Source organism: Oxyura jamaicensis, unplaced genomic scaffold (genome assembly GCF_011077185.1).
Source record: "Oxyura jamaicensis isolate SHBP4307 breed ruddy duck unplaced genomic scaffold, BPBGC_Ojam_1.0 oxyUn_random_OJ102134, whole genome shotgun sequence".
NCBI lineage: Eukaryota > Metazoa > Chordata > Aves > Anseriformes > Anatidae > Oxyura > Oxyura jamaicensis.
In genome coordinates, this window is record NW_023312231.1 from 10,834 (window position 1) to 26,462 (window position 15,629).

A 15,629-nucleotide genomic window follows, 5' to 3' on the forward strand; every position below is an offset into this window, starting at 1 on the left:
CATGGAAAATAAATCTGGATGTTTCCCTCTGAGAAATACGTTGGGTTGTTTCACCATGAGCAAAACTTTGAGGTGTTTCCCCGCTAACAATGGAAATGGAGAATTTGGAAATGGAAATGAGAGTTCCCTTTTTTCCCCTCACCCCAGGAACTGCAGAGCAAAAATAAATAAATAAACAAATAAACATCAAATAAACCAAAAACCACCCCAAGCAATGTGAAAAATAAAATAATAATAATATTGTAAAAAAGGTTTATTTTTAACCCAACAGCAGGCAGCATTATACTGAAAACAGTCAACAGGAACAGTGCATTTCTGGGGAAAAATGGCAGGGATTTGGGTCTGCCACCCTCCATTTTGTGCTTATTGTGGATCGGGGTATTTATTGCGCTTTCCTTCAGGCCGCTCCGGTGTGGATGAGTCATCTCAGCATTGAGCTCTACCTGAAGTAGATCAGGCCTTTAAAAAAAACTTATTTTTCTCACCAATTTGAGGCCTTTTTTTTTTTTGCCTCCTACCGTTGACATCCGTCATAGCTCAGTGCTAGTTTTCCCTCTGCACTTGCAGAAACTCAACCTGAGACATTTCTTGGTGCTTCTATATGCGTGAAAACCTCTGCAGGACTATTTACAAGAAGTGCATGAGCTGGTGTGTGTGAAAACTCTCCTCTTGCCTCTGTCCCCTCATGGTTTCACCTACTGCACGGGGTAGACGGGGGCTTCCACTTCCATCCGCACGATGTTGGAGGCGCGGCTGGAAGAGACGAAACATGGGCAGCCATCAGGGTCCCCCCTGGAAGAGGAACCACTAGACCTTCCTCTTCCTCATCGCATCCCCACCAGGAGGGAGGAAAGTTGCATTTTCCCCTTCCCAAAAGGTGAGTTTTGCTCAATGGAACCATGTTTTTATGGGGCTAATCCCATCCCAATGCAGGGGACTGAGGGAAAAGCTTCCAAGCCTGGCTACCAACTTCAGGTGTTGTTGCCTTCATCCTCCACATCATGGATATCGCCCCCCAAAATTGCAGTTCCCTCACCGTCCCCCACCCCCTTAAGGCAACCTTGTCTGATGTCCTGCAGGATCATCCTCGTAGCCCGCAGCGGAGGGAGGGCAGGGGTTAGAATGTTGCACGAGGGCATGTTGGGGTGTCATGCATTGGTGTGGAGGTGCTGTGCAGGACAAGCAGCATGGTGGGAGGGCTGGGGAAGGCAGTGGAGTGAGGGCAAGCTGGTGGGCACACAAGGGCAAGGCGTGCAGGCAAGCAAGCGGGAGGTGGAGATGGAGCAGCCCTTGGAGGCATCATCATCGCCCTTCATCAATGGCTTCAGGATTGCCCTGAAGTCGACAAAATGTTTATAGCTGGCAAAAGGGCTCTATGTTGGGCAAGACTGTTCATTAACTGGAAAAATCGCTCTGTATTCAACAAGTTACTTTGTATTTTGCAAAATCAATCAGTATTTGTCAAGATCGAGGCATGTTCAAGAAGATTGCTCTGTTTGCTAAGCTCGCTTTATATTGGGCAAGACTGCACTATACTTGAAAAAATTGCTCTATATTTAGTGAAAACACTTTATAGTCAGCAAGATTGATTACCCTATTTTCCACTGAATTGCTGTACATTTGTCAAATTACAATACTCAGGAAGATTGATCTGTATTTGGCAAGATGGCCCTATATTCAACAAAATCACGCTGTATTCAGGAAGATCACTCTGTATTTGGCAGGATGGCTCTGACAAAATCACTCTGTGTTTAGCAAAATCACCTTATTTTGGGCAAGTTTGTTCTTTATTCACTGAAACCGCTGTTCAGCCAAACCGCCCTGCATTTGTCTCTTTCCTCTTTGCTTCTCACAGGGAGAAAATGTTGGTCTGAGGAGCATAGCGAAGCAGAAAACATCCCATGAGATACTGTGGTACCACTTTTCAGCTTGATCTTTGCACAGCTTTTTCTTTTTACAAATAAATCTTTACTGATCATCAGGATTATGGCCAAAAAAAGCATTTCATCCAGGATGTCCTACATCAAAGCTAATGCACTGGGAGTCTACTCTTCATACGCGTGCCTCTAACACCGGCCCATGCCGAGGCACCAGAGAACCCCAGTGACTCAGGGAATTCATTAGAGAGTGTAGATCACACTAAGCCTCATCCAACCGTGGGGCTGAAGGGGCGTTTGTAGCGTGAGACGTGACAACAAAGGAGCAGAGTCACTTACCAGCATAATTTCCTTGGGTTTGTGTGTCAGTCGCTGTGGATGAAACCAAAGAAGATGGAGAAGTCCTTTCCAGATGCCTCCTTGCCCAACCCTTTGATGCCCCACGGAGGTTGTTCCCTACCCTCTTGCTTGCCCGGGGTTAAAAAATACCAACCCACATTTTTGGGGGAGGTCTTTGGGAGTTACTCACCATCCCGCAAAATCCTTGGCTTTCCAGGCATCAATGACATCTGCTATGTTCCTCACAGTGCGGCCGTCGGGCAGCTTCAGGTCGTCGCTGGCGTCCCCGTTGAAGTTGCCGCAGGGGGCACAGAGACGGTTGACCAAGGCGGCCCTTGCGGTCAAGGTCACCTCCCCGCTGGGGCTGAAGAGCACGTCCAACCCTGACGTGTGGGAGATGGTGACGTTCCCTGCCGCCGTGCTCAAGGAAATGGCTTCAGACACCTCCGCTGGCAGGCGGGTGAAGAGACCGTTCACCTGCAGGGATGAAAAATGCCAGAAATGGGTTAGAAATGCCCAACCACCCTGTAAAGCGATGCAGGTCAACGCAATGATCTTGGTGTTGAAGGTTCCATGGGAAATGGGACCACATACTGCACTAGAGCAATAATCCCTTTAAAACTTCATCAAGGAAATGAAATCATTTAGTCATTGAGTCATTGAGTTATTTAGTTATTTAGTCATGCTGGACACTCTTGGGCAGTATTTTGTCCCTGAACTGCAGCTGCTGAATGTCTTTCTTTGGGCAAATCTACCCAGCTCAACATAAATTTCTCAATGTCTATCCCAAAAGGAGACCTTCAACCTCATCCTGAAGTAGTAATTTAAAATGGGCCAGAAATCTCAGATTTTGCACCCAGGAGATAAACTAACTTTAGTGATCCTCTGGAATATAGGACTGAGAGGAAGAGTGGGTAAATCCCACCCAAATTCTGCATCTTAATTTAATTTCTCATCTTCTTTGACTGCAAGGATTGTCCATGCCCCGCTCCGGCTTACCCACACCTCCATGTTGTTGTTCACGGTGATGAAAGCGTCGCGGAAGAAGACAAAGATAGCCACGGCGGCTGGGATGCCATCATCCCGACACTCGCTGACCTCCACCACCACCTTGAACCAGTTGGGCGACCGCTCATCGCAGAGGGCGGCGATTTTGTAGGTGCCGCTGAAGGGGAGCCTCCCCCCAGCACCGTCGAACGTGGTCAAGGAGGCCCCCGGGGAGATCCGGCACCAGCCCTCCTGCTTGATGCACCTCTGCACCCCTTCCCGCGTGGCACAGACCTCGTCTGGGGGACACCGGGTGGCCTCGCAGATGAGTCCCCGGGAGGGGTGGCAGTTGCATTTCGTGGAGCAGTTGTTGGAGACGACGGTCTCTCCCGCCTCGAAAGGAAAGGCTCAGAGGTTAGTCCACATGGATGCCACCTCCAAACTACCCCCCAGACCTCCCTGCTTCAAAGAAGGGAGATGTCCCACAAAGAGACAGAAAAACCATGAGACCTATTGGGTGAAATTTGTGCAAGTCAACAAACAAATCACCCTGCGGTCCAGTGGAGCAAAATAGGCACTTTAGGATGCTATTAATTGCATGATTTTGGACGTGTGTCCCTAAAATGAAGTGGCCATCCACCTCACTGAAGACTGAGTCCCAAAATAAGTTGTGTTGACTAGGCGGGACAAGCAACTTCCTCAAAGATTGACCCCCCACATCCTTTGCATCATCTAGGTGGGACAACCCACCTCATTAAAGCTTGAGACCCCAAACCTGTTGCATTGACACAGTGGGGCAATCTACCCCATCAACCCCCCAAATCAAGTAGATGGGACAACCCACCCCACAGTCCTTCCTCAACCTGATTTCCACTAAAAGCACCAAGGCCAAGCCTCGAGGGCCAACCTCACCTTAAAATACCGTCCCTGGTGCACGCAGCCGCATTGCTCCAGGGACACGCAGGCTTCTCCGTCGAAGAGGTACCCATCGTCACACTGGCATCCCTCAAAGCACGTCCAGCTGCATGGGGCTGGCACGGAGAGGCTGGCGCAGGTGAAGTCGCAGGTACGGGTGCAGAGCTCATAGTGGCTGTGCGGTGGGCAGGAGAGGGCTGGAAAGAAAGGAAAAAATACCATTACTGCCCCCAAAAATCATTTTTGCTTGAAACAAAGAGGGCTGGAAGACCCATGCACAGTTGATGGTCTTGGGTATCTCTGGCAGCTCCAAAAGATGATAAAGCCATAAAATCCTGCTTTTATCACCCAAGTTAAAGCATCTGCATGCCACTGATCACCTCTGAAGCAAATTAGAGGGACTCCTCTTTCAAAATCTTTTGACATAAATAGTGAAGTTTTGGAGGTAGCGGGCAGAAATTTCTTTCAGGGTATTTTGGGTGGGAAACAGGCAATTGAAGCCTTCAAGTGAGCTTTTTGGGTGAGGTTTGAAAGCATTTCAAGGCTATCTCATGGACTGGGAGGGAGTTAAGCAAAAAGCAGCTTTGCATGATTTTATGCAGATCATTCTTACATCATCTTCATCCGGATGGTAAAGGTTTGCCTCAAAAGCAGGGACACAATCACAAAATTTGAGGGTTTTGATGCGGGGAACTGTGGATCAGGGGGGAAAATAGGGCTTGAAGCGTCTCCATGGGGATAATTCAGAGCACTTACGGCAAAAAGTCACCGTTCTCCATCCTCCAATCTCAGCCCCGGCAGCCTGGCAAGCAGCGGCGTAGGCTTGGAGGCTGTGGCACAGGGCATCCCGGGCACCATCAGCAGCACAGACGTCATGGAGGCAGTGGTGGAAATACTCCACCGGGCTCACCCGGTGGTGGCACGTCCCAAAAGGTCCCGTTGGGTCCCGGATGAGCCCGCAGGAGTCACCGGTGCTGTAGGGAGCAGTGGCAGAAGCATCGCATACGGGGCAAGCATTGCCATTGCAACCGTCAGTGCATGCTCCATCTTCTGCTGGCATCTTCCAGGAGGTGACAAATTCCTCGGTGCTCTTCGCCAAGGACCCCCCAGGCAGCTGGAAGTCATCACCGGGGTCCCCATTGAAGTTGCCACCCAACCCACAGACGCGGCCCCGGTAGGCTTCGGGGATGGTGATGAGGAGGTAGGTGGCCGCGTTGTAGAGGAGCCGGAGGCCGGCGGCGGTCTGGAGGACAATGTTGTTCCCTTCTTGGCCAATCCGTAGCTTCTTGTCCTCCGTCACCAGCGGCAGCGTGAAGTGCTCCCCGTCCACCTGAAATGGGGATGGAGCATGCCCTTGTGCACCTTGTGCATGAAATGAAACAGATTTTGCATGCACACATGCTCCAAAGGGTCTTGCACGCGTGCGTGCAGAGGGATGAGGACATCCTGACTTCCCAATGGCGTGACTCGGCACGCACGTGTGCAACGCTGGATTTTTCATGCATGCATTTAGCAGGGGGTTGGCCATTTGGCCAGGGCATTTTGCATGCACCAAGATTTTGCACGGACGTGTGCACATCCTGACTCCAGTGGGGAGATTTTGCATGCAGCAAAGATTTTGCATGCATGAAGGGATTTTTGCATGCATGGATGCACTGATTTATATATATATATTTTTTTTTAACGTGCATTTGTGCATCAAGGTGTTTGGTTTCATCCCTGCATGCACCGAGGCACATAGCCCTGCCAACTTACCGTCACCTCCCACTTCCGACCCCTCTCCATGCTGACCGTGTACCCGTGGATGGAGACGGCCACTTTCTTTGTCAGGGCCACGTTGCCCCGTCCGCTGACGTCGTGCTCCAGCAGCACCGAGAAGTTGGCCAGCCGCTGCTCCGGCTTGCAGACCCGTGCCAGGACGTAGTTGCAGGACCCCTGGAGGTCAAAGGCTCTCCCATCGAACGTCACGTAGTGCGGGTCGCCCGACACCACCAGCCGCCCGTAGCCGGCGGGGTAGCACCCCAGCACCCCGTCCTCCACTCGACACTCCTCGTGGGCACCACAGGAGGCTTCCTTACACTCCACCACCCCGTTGGCTTTGCAGATGCACCTCTCCTGGCACGAGGCGTAGAAATCCTCGCCCTTCTTGTAATAGCGGCCCCGGTGCTCGCAGCCACACTCGCTCGCCGGCACGCACTCAGCGCCGCTGAGGACGAAACCTTCATCGCAGAAGCAGCCTTCGGTGCACGGAGCTGATGCACAGCCCTCGGGGCTGGCTCGGCCCCGGCATGTGGTCGGGCAGCCGTTCCCGCACAGCTCGTAGTGGGAATGCTGAGGGCAGACAGGGGCTGCAAACAGAAAGGGAGAAAATCCAAAGCCCCGCTCAGATTTGCAGCCAAAAACATCAGGGAGAGGATTTCTCTCATTGCACTGAGGCTTGAGGAGAAAATCCAAGCAAGTCTTTGGTGGTGGAGCATCATTACAGCTCCGGAGAGCAATGCAAACTTATTTTGCATTTCTCTTCCATGCTCTGTGTAAGAATCTGGGGGGAAATAGGGATTTATTTTTCATTTTCCTTCCTTGCGTGGAAGAACGTGGAGGGCAGTATGGACTTATTTTGCAGCAATGCATGAAGGAAGATGAGTTTTGCTTCGACAATGAGTTTGAGGGACTTTTCCCACACCTGTGATTGTATCTTAACTCATCATCTGGCCTTGGAGACATGGAGGGAGACAATACAGTAGTTGCACTGGAAGAAGTGGAGAGTGAGGCAAACAAACCCAGTTTTAGAGGCATTTTGTCTTCCCTTTGGCTCTAAGCAAAGCCAAGAGCATGCAGTTGGGCTTGAACTCTTATTTTCTGGCCAAAAAGAGGGAGAAACCTCCCTTCATCCCCACTCACCGCAGAAGGACGGCGTCCTCCACTGCTCCACGCCGACGCCGTTGCTCTGGCACTCGGTCATGTAGGCGGCGATGGCTTTGCACAAGATATCCCGGCGTCCTTTGTACTGACAGGCATCGAAGGCACAATCCTCCAGGAAAGTCCCGGGGTTGACAGCCCGGTGACAATTTCGGAAGGGTCCCCCAGCCCTGGCGATCACCCCGCAGTAGCCATCACCGCGGTAGAGTCGTTTCTGCTCCTCGTTGCACACTGGGCAATCCCCCACGCAACCAGCCGAGCAACCAGGGACATCTCCAACCTTCCAGCTATCGGCCAATTGGATTTCATCCTTGGCACGTTTTCCATCCCGGGCAATGAAGTCATCATTGGGGTTGCCATTGGCGTTGCCACAGAGGCCACAGACAGCACCGGCATAGGCATCGGGGAGGATGACGCGCGCGTAGCTGTACCAGTCGAAGCTCACCCGCAAGCCAAATTTGGTGCGGACGAAACCATGGACGCCGCTGTGGTAGAGCTCAAACTGGTCCTTCTGGGTGAATGGGAGCTCCACGAAGGCACCGTTGAGCTGGGGAAGGAGGTAAAGAGGGTCATGGTGGTGGTGGGTTCATGCGATGCGCTCAAGATTGGGGAGTTTTTGCAAAACCTTTTGCATGGGGAGGATTTATGGGGCTTTTCTGCAAAAACAGGGAGGATTTCTGGGCAAGTGCAAATCAGCCAAGATCTGAGTGTTCTTGCAAAACACTGCAGAAGAAGGATTGCTGGCAAAGGCAGCGTGGGGGGGATTTTTGCAAACCCTTTGCAGGGGGAGGGTTTTGTGTCCGAATGCAAATCACTCAAGATTTGGGTGCTTCCACACAATGTTTTGCAAGAGGAAGGATTTGCAGGCAAAGACAAATCGATCCGGATTTGGGTGTTTCTTCAAACTTGGGATCTGTGGGGCTTTTGTGAGTTTATTTGTTCACGGAACCTTTTGCACGAGGAAGATTTCCTGAAAGATGCAAATATGTCAAATATGGGAGGTTTGGGGCAAACCCTTTGCGTGGGAAGTATAATCAGACAGGTGCAAATCGCTCAGGATTTGCATAAAAAGCGTTGCAAGGGGAAGGATTCCCAGGCAAAGACAAATTGCTCATGATGTGGGTATTTCTTCAAAACCCTTTGAAGAGGGAGGACTTGCAGGGAAAGGGTCCTCTCTGGCACTGAAAGCACGATTACTCAGAAAAATAAAGAGATGGTCACAGCACACCTTTTTGAAAAAAAAAAAAAAAAAAAAAAAAAAAAAAAAAAAAGGCAGGAATTGAACCTTTCCCAAACTGATTATGTCAGTTTGCAGGTGCCAGGCTAGAGAGGAATTTTTAACTCAGAAAGCCACAAGGGACGAGAAAAAAGGAAGCCAAAGACGTCAACCAAAGTGGATGCTTTTGAATGTGGAAGTATTTGTCTTATTATTCATGGATATTTGTTACTTGCTCAACTCACCAGAGCAAAAACCAGCCCATTTCCAGCACATCAAAACCAAGCTGTGTGGGTGGTGTTTTGTTTTGTTTTGTTTTGTTTTTCTTTCCCTATTTTTTTTTTAGAAGAAATCAGTTTTAAAAATAAAGTGTAGAAATCCAAACTAGCTGCTCAGGGCTCCCTCTGGAGACGGCAGACAGAAATTGATGCTTCCATCAAAGTGTGAATGAATTAAAAAAGAGGATTTGAGGGACAATGTAGTTAATAAGGAGTTTGGATGCGGGTTGCAAGAGGTCCTCGGTGGCCACCTACCTTGACCTTGCGGGGATGCTCCTGGCTCATGCTGATGGTGTTGCCGTAGACCTCCAGCGTGACGGTTTTGGTGAAGGACACGGCTTTGCTGCCCCTGTTGTTGTTCTCCACCTTGACAGTGAAGGGGACCAGGGAAGGGTCCTGGGAGCAGAGGGCAGCAAACTGGTAGATGCATGTCCCTTGGAAGTCATATTTCAACCCGTCGAAGGTGGTGTAGTGAGGATCTCCTGTCCCGATGCAGGTGAAGTACTTGTTGGCCTGGCAGCTGGGGACGCCGTCAACCATGGTGCACTTCTCGTGGGCCTTGCACCCAGACTTCTTGCAAGCCACCTTGCCCCCTGCCTCGCATCGACACCGGCTCTGGCAGCTCCCGTCCTCCCAAAACTCCTCCTGGGCCTTGTAGGAGCGGTCGTTGTAGGAGCAACCGCAGGACTCTGCTGGGACGCAGGCATCATCGTGGAGGACGAAGCCCTCGTCACACTGGCAGCTCGCCGTGCATGGTTTGCTGCAGGACATTGGGGCTTTGGGGTGGGCGCAGGTGGCAGGACACGCCGTCCCGCAGGTCTCAAAGTGGCTGTTTTGGGGGCACCTCTGAGCTGTGGGGATGATATTTGAGAAGATCTTAAAAAAGGATGAGATAAGCAGCTTCCTGAGACAGAGGGACATTGGTCTCCCGCACTGGAGACTCTCAGTCGATGCCTACAAGCAATTTGGGGTCACCAAGATATCCCATGAGGACAGCTCTTGAAAAAAACTCAATATTATTCTGCATGTTATGGACATCTGAAGTCAGACAAGACAGATTTGGGGGTGGTTTGGCGTGAAAAGATCAACACAACCCTTCCCCAGTGCTGGAAATGTCGGACAAGTTAATGCCTACAAGCATCAACTCAGTGGCTTGGACAGCAATTCCCAGGTACCCAGCACCAAAACCATGCATAGATCCCCCTTTTTTCTCCCCCAAAATGCTTTGGAACCCCCCCCTCCCCCCATCCAAGCTCACCACAGCCCTCCGTGTCCTGCAATGTCCCTTGACCACCACAATCATCCTGGCAGGAGGGATCTCGCCAGCTCTCAGCCCAGTCCTCCACGCTGGCAGCCTGAGTGCCATCGGCGAGTTTCATTTCATCTTCTGCATCCTCGTTGAAATTCCCACAGAGCCCACAGGTAGCCCCGAAGTAGCTGCTGGGTACTGCCACCATTATGGCCCAGTCTTCGTCATAGGTCACCTGCAGCCCAAAATCTGTTTGCAGGATGATCCGACCCTCATTTTGGAAGATTTGGATTTTCCCATCCTTCAGGGTGGCCGGAAGTCTGGTGAGCTGGTCGTTGACCTTGGAGGGAAGGGGAAGAAGAAGGTCTAAATCTCAGTGAACGGTTTATTTTCCAAGAGTTTACCACCCCCAAAATCATATATGAAAGATAATTTTCTTTCCAGACGAAGCAATTAGCAGCCTAAACCAGAAATTTTGCCTCTTGCCCTCCAGATACTCAACAGGTTTTAGTGGCAAAAGGTAAAAAGTGAAGTGTGCCATGGGAGAACCATCTCCTTTGATTTCTGAGCGTAAAATCTGGTTTATGTTAAAACCAGCTATGTATTCCCAAACTTTATGGGTAGGAGAAACCTCATCTAACCTTGAAAAATAGATTTATATCTCACCTAGGCTGCCTTTCTGGGGTAGATACCCATGGTTGGTGGATCACTTGGATAAAACTGACTTCACCCTGGAGTAGATGCCCACACTTGGAAGCATGGATTACACCTAAAAATTGCCCTTGTCTTGATTTGTAATGCAAAATTTCCCAGCTGTGTTTTTGGTGGTTCTCCTCATTTATTTTTTAATTTATTTTCAGCTTCACCCACCACACTTCTTACTTTCCACAAAAGGCTTTGTCCAGAATAACACCGCCACAGCCCAGAAAAACCCACCTGGATTTTGCCACCTTCTCCCTTGTGGATGGAGATGTTGTAGCCGTGCACGAGGACATTGGTCAGCCACTCCTTGAAATTGCCCTCGCTCTTCTTCTCCTCCACAACGAAAGGCACCAGGGTGGGATCCTTGCCACAATATTTGGCAACGGTGTAGGTGCAGCCCCCCTGGATGTCCACAGTCATCCCGTCGAAGGTGTGGTACTGCAGGGACTGCGACCCCATGCAGGTTCCCATGTAGTCATGCACGCACATGGCCTCCCCCTTCTCCATTTTGCACGTCTCCTTGGTGCGGCATTTCATGGCCCTGCAAGGATCTAGAGGAAATTGCACACAATTAATCATGGGACCAACTTTTACTGATATATATGTGGCCTCGGGAGCCACACAAATGTCGCTGTCACCGTAGATGGTCAACCAGATCACATTATATTAAAGCAGGGATTTATCCTGGCTAGGTTTGACCAGCCAAAATGTAGACGTAAACATCTGTGGTGATTGCTCAAGGCTCCTTTTATAGACAATATATTTACTCATAGAAGAAATATCCCCTCCCAGAATGATGTTCAACACATGTTGAAATGATGTTCAGAGGCATGTTGGTTGAATTACCATTTTTCAGAGCTTCCCATCTTTGTGCTACAAGAGAAAACTCGAATTTCAGCTCAAAGGGACAATTTTTAGGCACTTTTCTCGACATGAGCTCAGCATCTACTAGCTACAGGGGTTCAAAGGAAACATTAGAGACGCCCAGTTCAGAGGAGTAAGTTCAGATGTGGTTTGGCCTTGTACAGCAACCACACTTTTGATACAGTGGAGGAGGGAAGTGAAAAGGGAGCAAGGAGAGGTGGAGATAGCAAAAGGATACTCACCACTATCACACACAGCCACCAACCCGTAGGATTTCTGTTCCCGGATCCCCATGCTGAGCAACCCAAAGGGGGACGTCTTGTGCTCCACCGTATGGACAGCAAATTGACCACCCAAGCTCTGCCTGACCCAGGAGTAGTCGGTGCCAGGGACAGGCTTCCACGCGACATTTCCCAGCGGCGTTTTGTTGAACATTATTCCAGCCGTCTCCGAGGTCTTGGCTATCAATATGGCGTAATTATTGTACCCTTCCAGAGCGAAGATGTTGTAGGAGTGGCAGTAGCTGGAGACATCGGGGATGGTCATAAAAAATGGGTCGTAAGTGATAGAATCTTTATTACCCCCGTCGGCAAAAAAAATGACCTGGATGCCGTTGTTGGCAGAGAGGTACAAAGAATTTGGGGCTTGGAGTCCGTAGAGCGTCGACCGGCCAGGCCGTAGCTCCCGAGAAGTTTTGCTTGCCCCATGTTGAGACTCCACGCGTGTCATCTGGGAGGTGGAGACGTAGACGATGTCAGATTGAGTGTCGAAAGGCAACGGTGGCACGATGAAGGTGGTGCCCCAGCTGGAAACGGGTTGGAGCTGCTCCATCAAATGGTCGCACTGGGTAAATCTGGCCAGGCAGGTGTGGCCGGTGAAGACAGCCACGGGTTTCTGCGCCACGATACGAGTGCCGGACATGTCAGCTGGGCTTTGTAGCTGTGCTGCTTGGAAGGGCTCCAGTTTGATGGGGAGCACTGAGCCCCGGGGGTAAGACTGGCCTTGGTAATTCACCGTGGCTTTGAGGTGCACGTCAACCGTAGTGGGCTCATCCCAGGCGGCCACCACAAACTCTCCGTAGCGGTCCGTGCCCACATTGGGTGTCACAATTTGGTACTCCGTGTCCCAGCTGTGCACGGGGTACACCACGGTTGAGTCCGCCGAGGTGGGTTTCTCGTTGATGGCCACCAAGGAGATGGCATTGTTGGCCCTCACCACCACGGTGTTGTCAAAGATTTTGCTCCCCACCATCTCGGCTTGGGGCGGGATCTTCACCAGGACGGTTTGCCCCGTGGTCACCTGCACCGTCATCCTCAAGCCTGGCTTCTTCATGGAGACGGTTACGGACGTGAAGGGCGAATAACCCCTGATGAGCAGCTTGAAGTCACTGTTGAGGGTCTGCTGCAAACCATTCTGCATGAAGGCCACCACAAACTCTTTCCCCAGGTGATGAGGAGCTGATGCTGCGATGTTGAACAGGGAAAAAAGACCTGGAAAAGGAAATTTTGCCATTGGTGCCTTCATCACCCCCAAACTCAGATTTGGGGCCCAAGCTGGGGACCAAGAGTCAAGTCTGGCTTGTGGTGGCACGTGATTTAATCTCGGTGGTTAAGAAATAGCAGTTATTTTCAACGTGAAGGGAGATCATTTTGGAGAAATATCAATTTTGAGGGACCAGCGATTAAAATAAATATTGATTTGAAGACAACAGTTTGATGGACTTGTTTTGATGGGCTATCGATTTGAAGGGATATCAAGTGGGAGAAGTGCAAATTTGAAGGCCCATCAATTAGAACAAATATTGATTTGAAGGAACACAGGTTTAGACAACTCTCATTTGGATGAAAATCTGTTTGTAGGAATACCAACTAATTCATGGGGCAAAAATTGAATTTTTTGGATGGGTTTCATGTTGAATAGAGGAATTTGAAGAGCATTTGGGCTTTTTAAAGTATTTCTTTTCCTCTCAGAAAGGTCAGAGGGGTAGAAATATGGATGGCCGCACATGGAGACAGTCCTAGACAGGGTTGGGTGGCAATCAGAAGGAAAATTGCCCTATTTTAAACCAAACCACCCCAAAACATGTCTTGGGTGGGGTCTGTGCCCCTTGGTTTCCTTTCTACCTATTTTGGAGGGGCAATTTTGTCTCTTCTCAACTGTGGCACAGGATGAGGGTGCAAGATGTGTCCCCTTGGATTGAAAAATCATATTCTGAGATGATTTTGGAGGGGATTTTACAGGTTATGATGCACCCAAACCCACTTGAACTCACCCCATAACACAGTGATCCAGCCTCGCAGCGGTACATCGGCTTTTCTCCGTCCCGGGCTGCCATCCATGGCACTTTAGCTGCAGAAGGTGATAAATCAATGAAAACGAGCAAATTCTCTGAATTTTGTTATTGCACTCATGTTTCTATGCAGACCAAAAGTCTGGGCTTTATCGCACCTGTGCTTGTCCTAAAATTCAACATTTTATTGCACGTCTGCCCAAACATGTCCCAAACAAAACAAAACAAAACAAAACAAACAAACAAACAAAAAAGAGTTTTTCTTTTCACTTGCATACATCCCCAAAGTCTCCAAGTTTGTTGCAGTCACACTTGTCCCCAAAATCTCATTTTTTATCACACCTACACCTATACCTGTCCCTGGAATCTGCTCTTTTTTGGGCATTTATGTGAGCCTCCTTCATCCAAGACCCCCCTCACCTCCATTCATTGCTTCACATCGACCTGCTTCCCCACAGATTTTTACAAAATTCAAGCCCTCCTCTAAGCATATTTGCTTTTTTCTCCCTTTTTTCTCTCTTTCCTTTTTCCATGACTTTTTCATATTTTTTTTTCTCTCCTTTTCCTCCATCCCCAACCCTTTTTTTCCTTTTCCTTTATCTCTTTTTTTCCCTCTTCCTTTTTTTTTTTTTTTTTCATTTTTCCACCTTTTCCCCCTTTCCCCCCTTTTTCTCCTTTTCCCCTCCTTTTCTTCCATTTCTTCCTTTTTCTTCCCTTTCTTCCTTTCCCTTTTTTCCCCACAAAATCATCCTGGAAACAATTGAATTCAACTGCAGCCAGGACCAAACCCAAGGGTAGTATCAGGGAGCAGGGATATCTGGGGAATTTCCAGCCAAATTTTCACACTTTGGGCTTTTTACAGCAAATATATATATTCATATATTTAACTATATTGCAGCAGAGCCTTACCTGCCTCTGATTTTTATCCAGCCCCAAAGTGTTCCTTTCTGTCCTCAAATCCTTTTTGCAGTGAATGATGAGAGTAACCCCAGGGCAGCTCCTCCCTTTATCACTTTTTTGCAGAAAAGGGGAAAATATAAGACAAATGCAGACGACGCTGGGGGACCGACCCACCCAGAGCTTTGACATCATTTTTGGCGAGAAAAGAGGTGAAAACAGGAAAGAATGCATGGTTTTGATTAAAGCCAGGCTGATTCTGATTCACTAAAAAGGTCTTGGTTAAAAAAAAATAAAATTAAAAAAAAAAAAAAAAAAAAAAGAAAAAAAAAAAGGGAGTATCTTTTCTGGTGAAATTACCTCATAATTGGAAGGCAAGGGGTTCTGCAGAATTGGGATGGGGCTAAAATGCAAAAATAATAATAATAATAATAATAAAAAAAGGTTCCATCAGTGCAAAAACAGGTCAAAAAAAAAAAGCCGAAATTAAAAAAGAAATGGGAGGGAGGCGGGAATTTTTGCAAAAAGGTCTCGTTTTTTTTTTTTTTTTTTTTTTGCAAAGCATTTGGAGGAGGACGAGAAATTGGGGACCCAGGTGTTTTTTGAGGGTGTTTCGTGCATGTTGTGTGCACAGGGTGTTGCATGCTTGTGCGTCACGCATGCACGTTGCACGTTGTGTGCAAACGCGCGTTTTGCACATCCACGTGCCGTGCACGCCTCTAGCGTGTGCGTTGTGTGTTCACAAACACGTGTTCACACCCAGCGTGTGTTGAGTTTTGTGTTGCGTGTTGCGTTGCATGTTCACATTCCCACAACCACCTTTTCTTTAGAGAAAAAAAAAAAAAATAATAATTCTGGTGATTTTTTTTTCCCGTAAAATTAGGATTTTTCCCCTAAATTAGTCATTGGGGCTCTTGGCAGGCTTCATGTCCCTGCATGAAAATGCCAAGAAATGGGGAAAAATTGAGGATTATAAGAAAGCGTAATGAAATCAGAGCATCTGGAAAATTTGTCTGTGTGTTTTGAGGGTTTTATTTCTGCACCCATTGTTACTGCTCAGAGCTGCCAGATTTGGTGCTTTTCTTTTTTTTTTTTT

At 48.8% G+C, this 15,629-nt stretch overlaps 1 protein-coding gene across 1 annotated transcript in view; it reads right to left on the reverse strand.

The window, feature by feature from the left end:
- Nucleotides 1-506: 506 nt before the first annotated feature.
- Nucleotides 507-15,629, reverse strand: part of LOC118160152 (IgGFc-binding protein-like) — a 19,644-nt gene continuing 4,521 nt past the window's right edge. Inside the window, exons 8-19 of the mRNA XM_035314690.1 lie at nt 13,619-13,692; nt 11,589-12,836; nt 10,717-11,033; nt 9,790-10,120; nt 8,787-9,382; nt 7,020-7,584; nt 5,874-6,466; nt 4,875-5,448; nt 4,116-4,315; nt 3,216-3,596; nt 2,407-2,693; nt 507-753 (exon numbers count right to left, since the gene is read on the reverse strand). Of these exons, the coding sequence (XP_035170581.1) occupies nt 696-753; nt 2,407-2,693; nt 3,216-3,596; nt 4,116-4,315; nt 4,875-5,448; nt 5,874-6,466; nt 7,020-7,584; nt 8,787-9,382; nt 9,790-10,120; nt 10,717-11,033; nt 11,589-12,836; nt 13,619-13,692 (5,224 nt within the window). The 3' untranslated portion in view covers nt 507-695. The remainder of the gene's footprint in view (nt 754-2,406; nt 2,694-3,215; nt 3,597-4,115; nt 4,316-4,874; nt 5,449-5,873; nt 6,467-7,019; nt 7,585-8,786; nt 9,383-9,789; nt 10,121-10,716; nt 11,034-11,588; nt 12,837-13,618; nt 13,693-15,629) is intronic.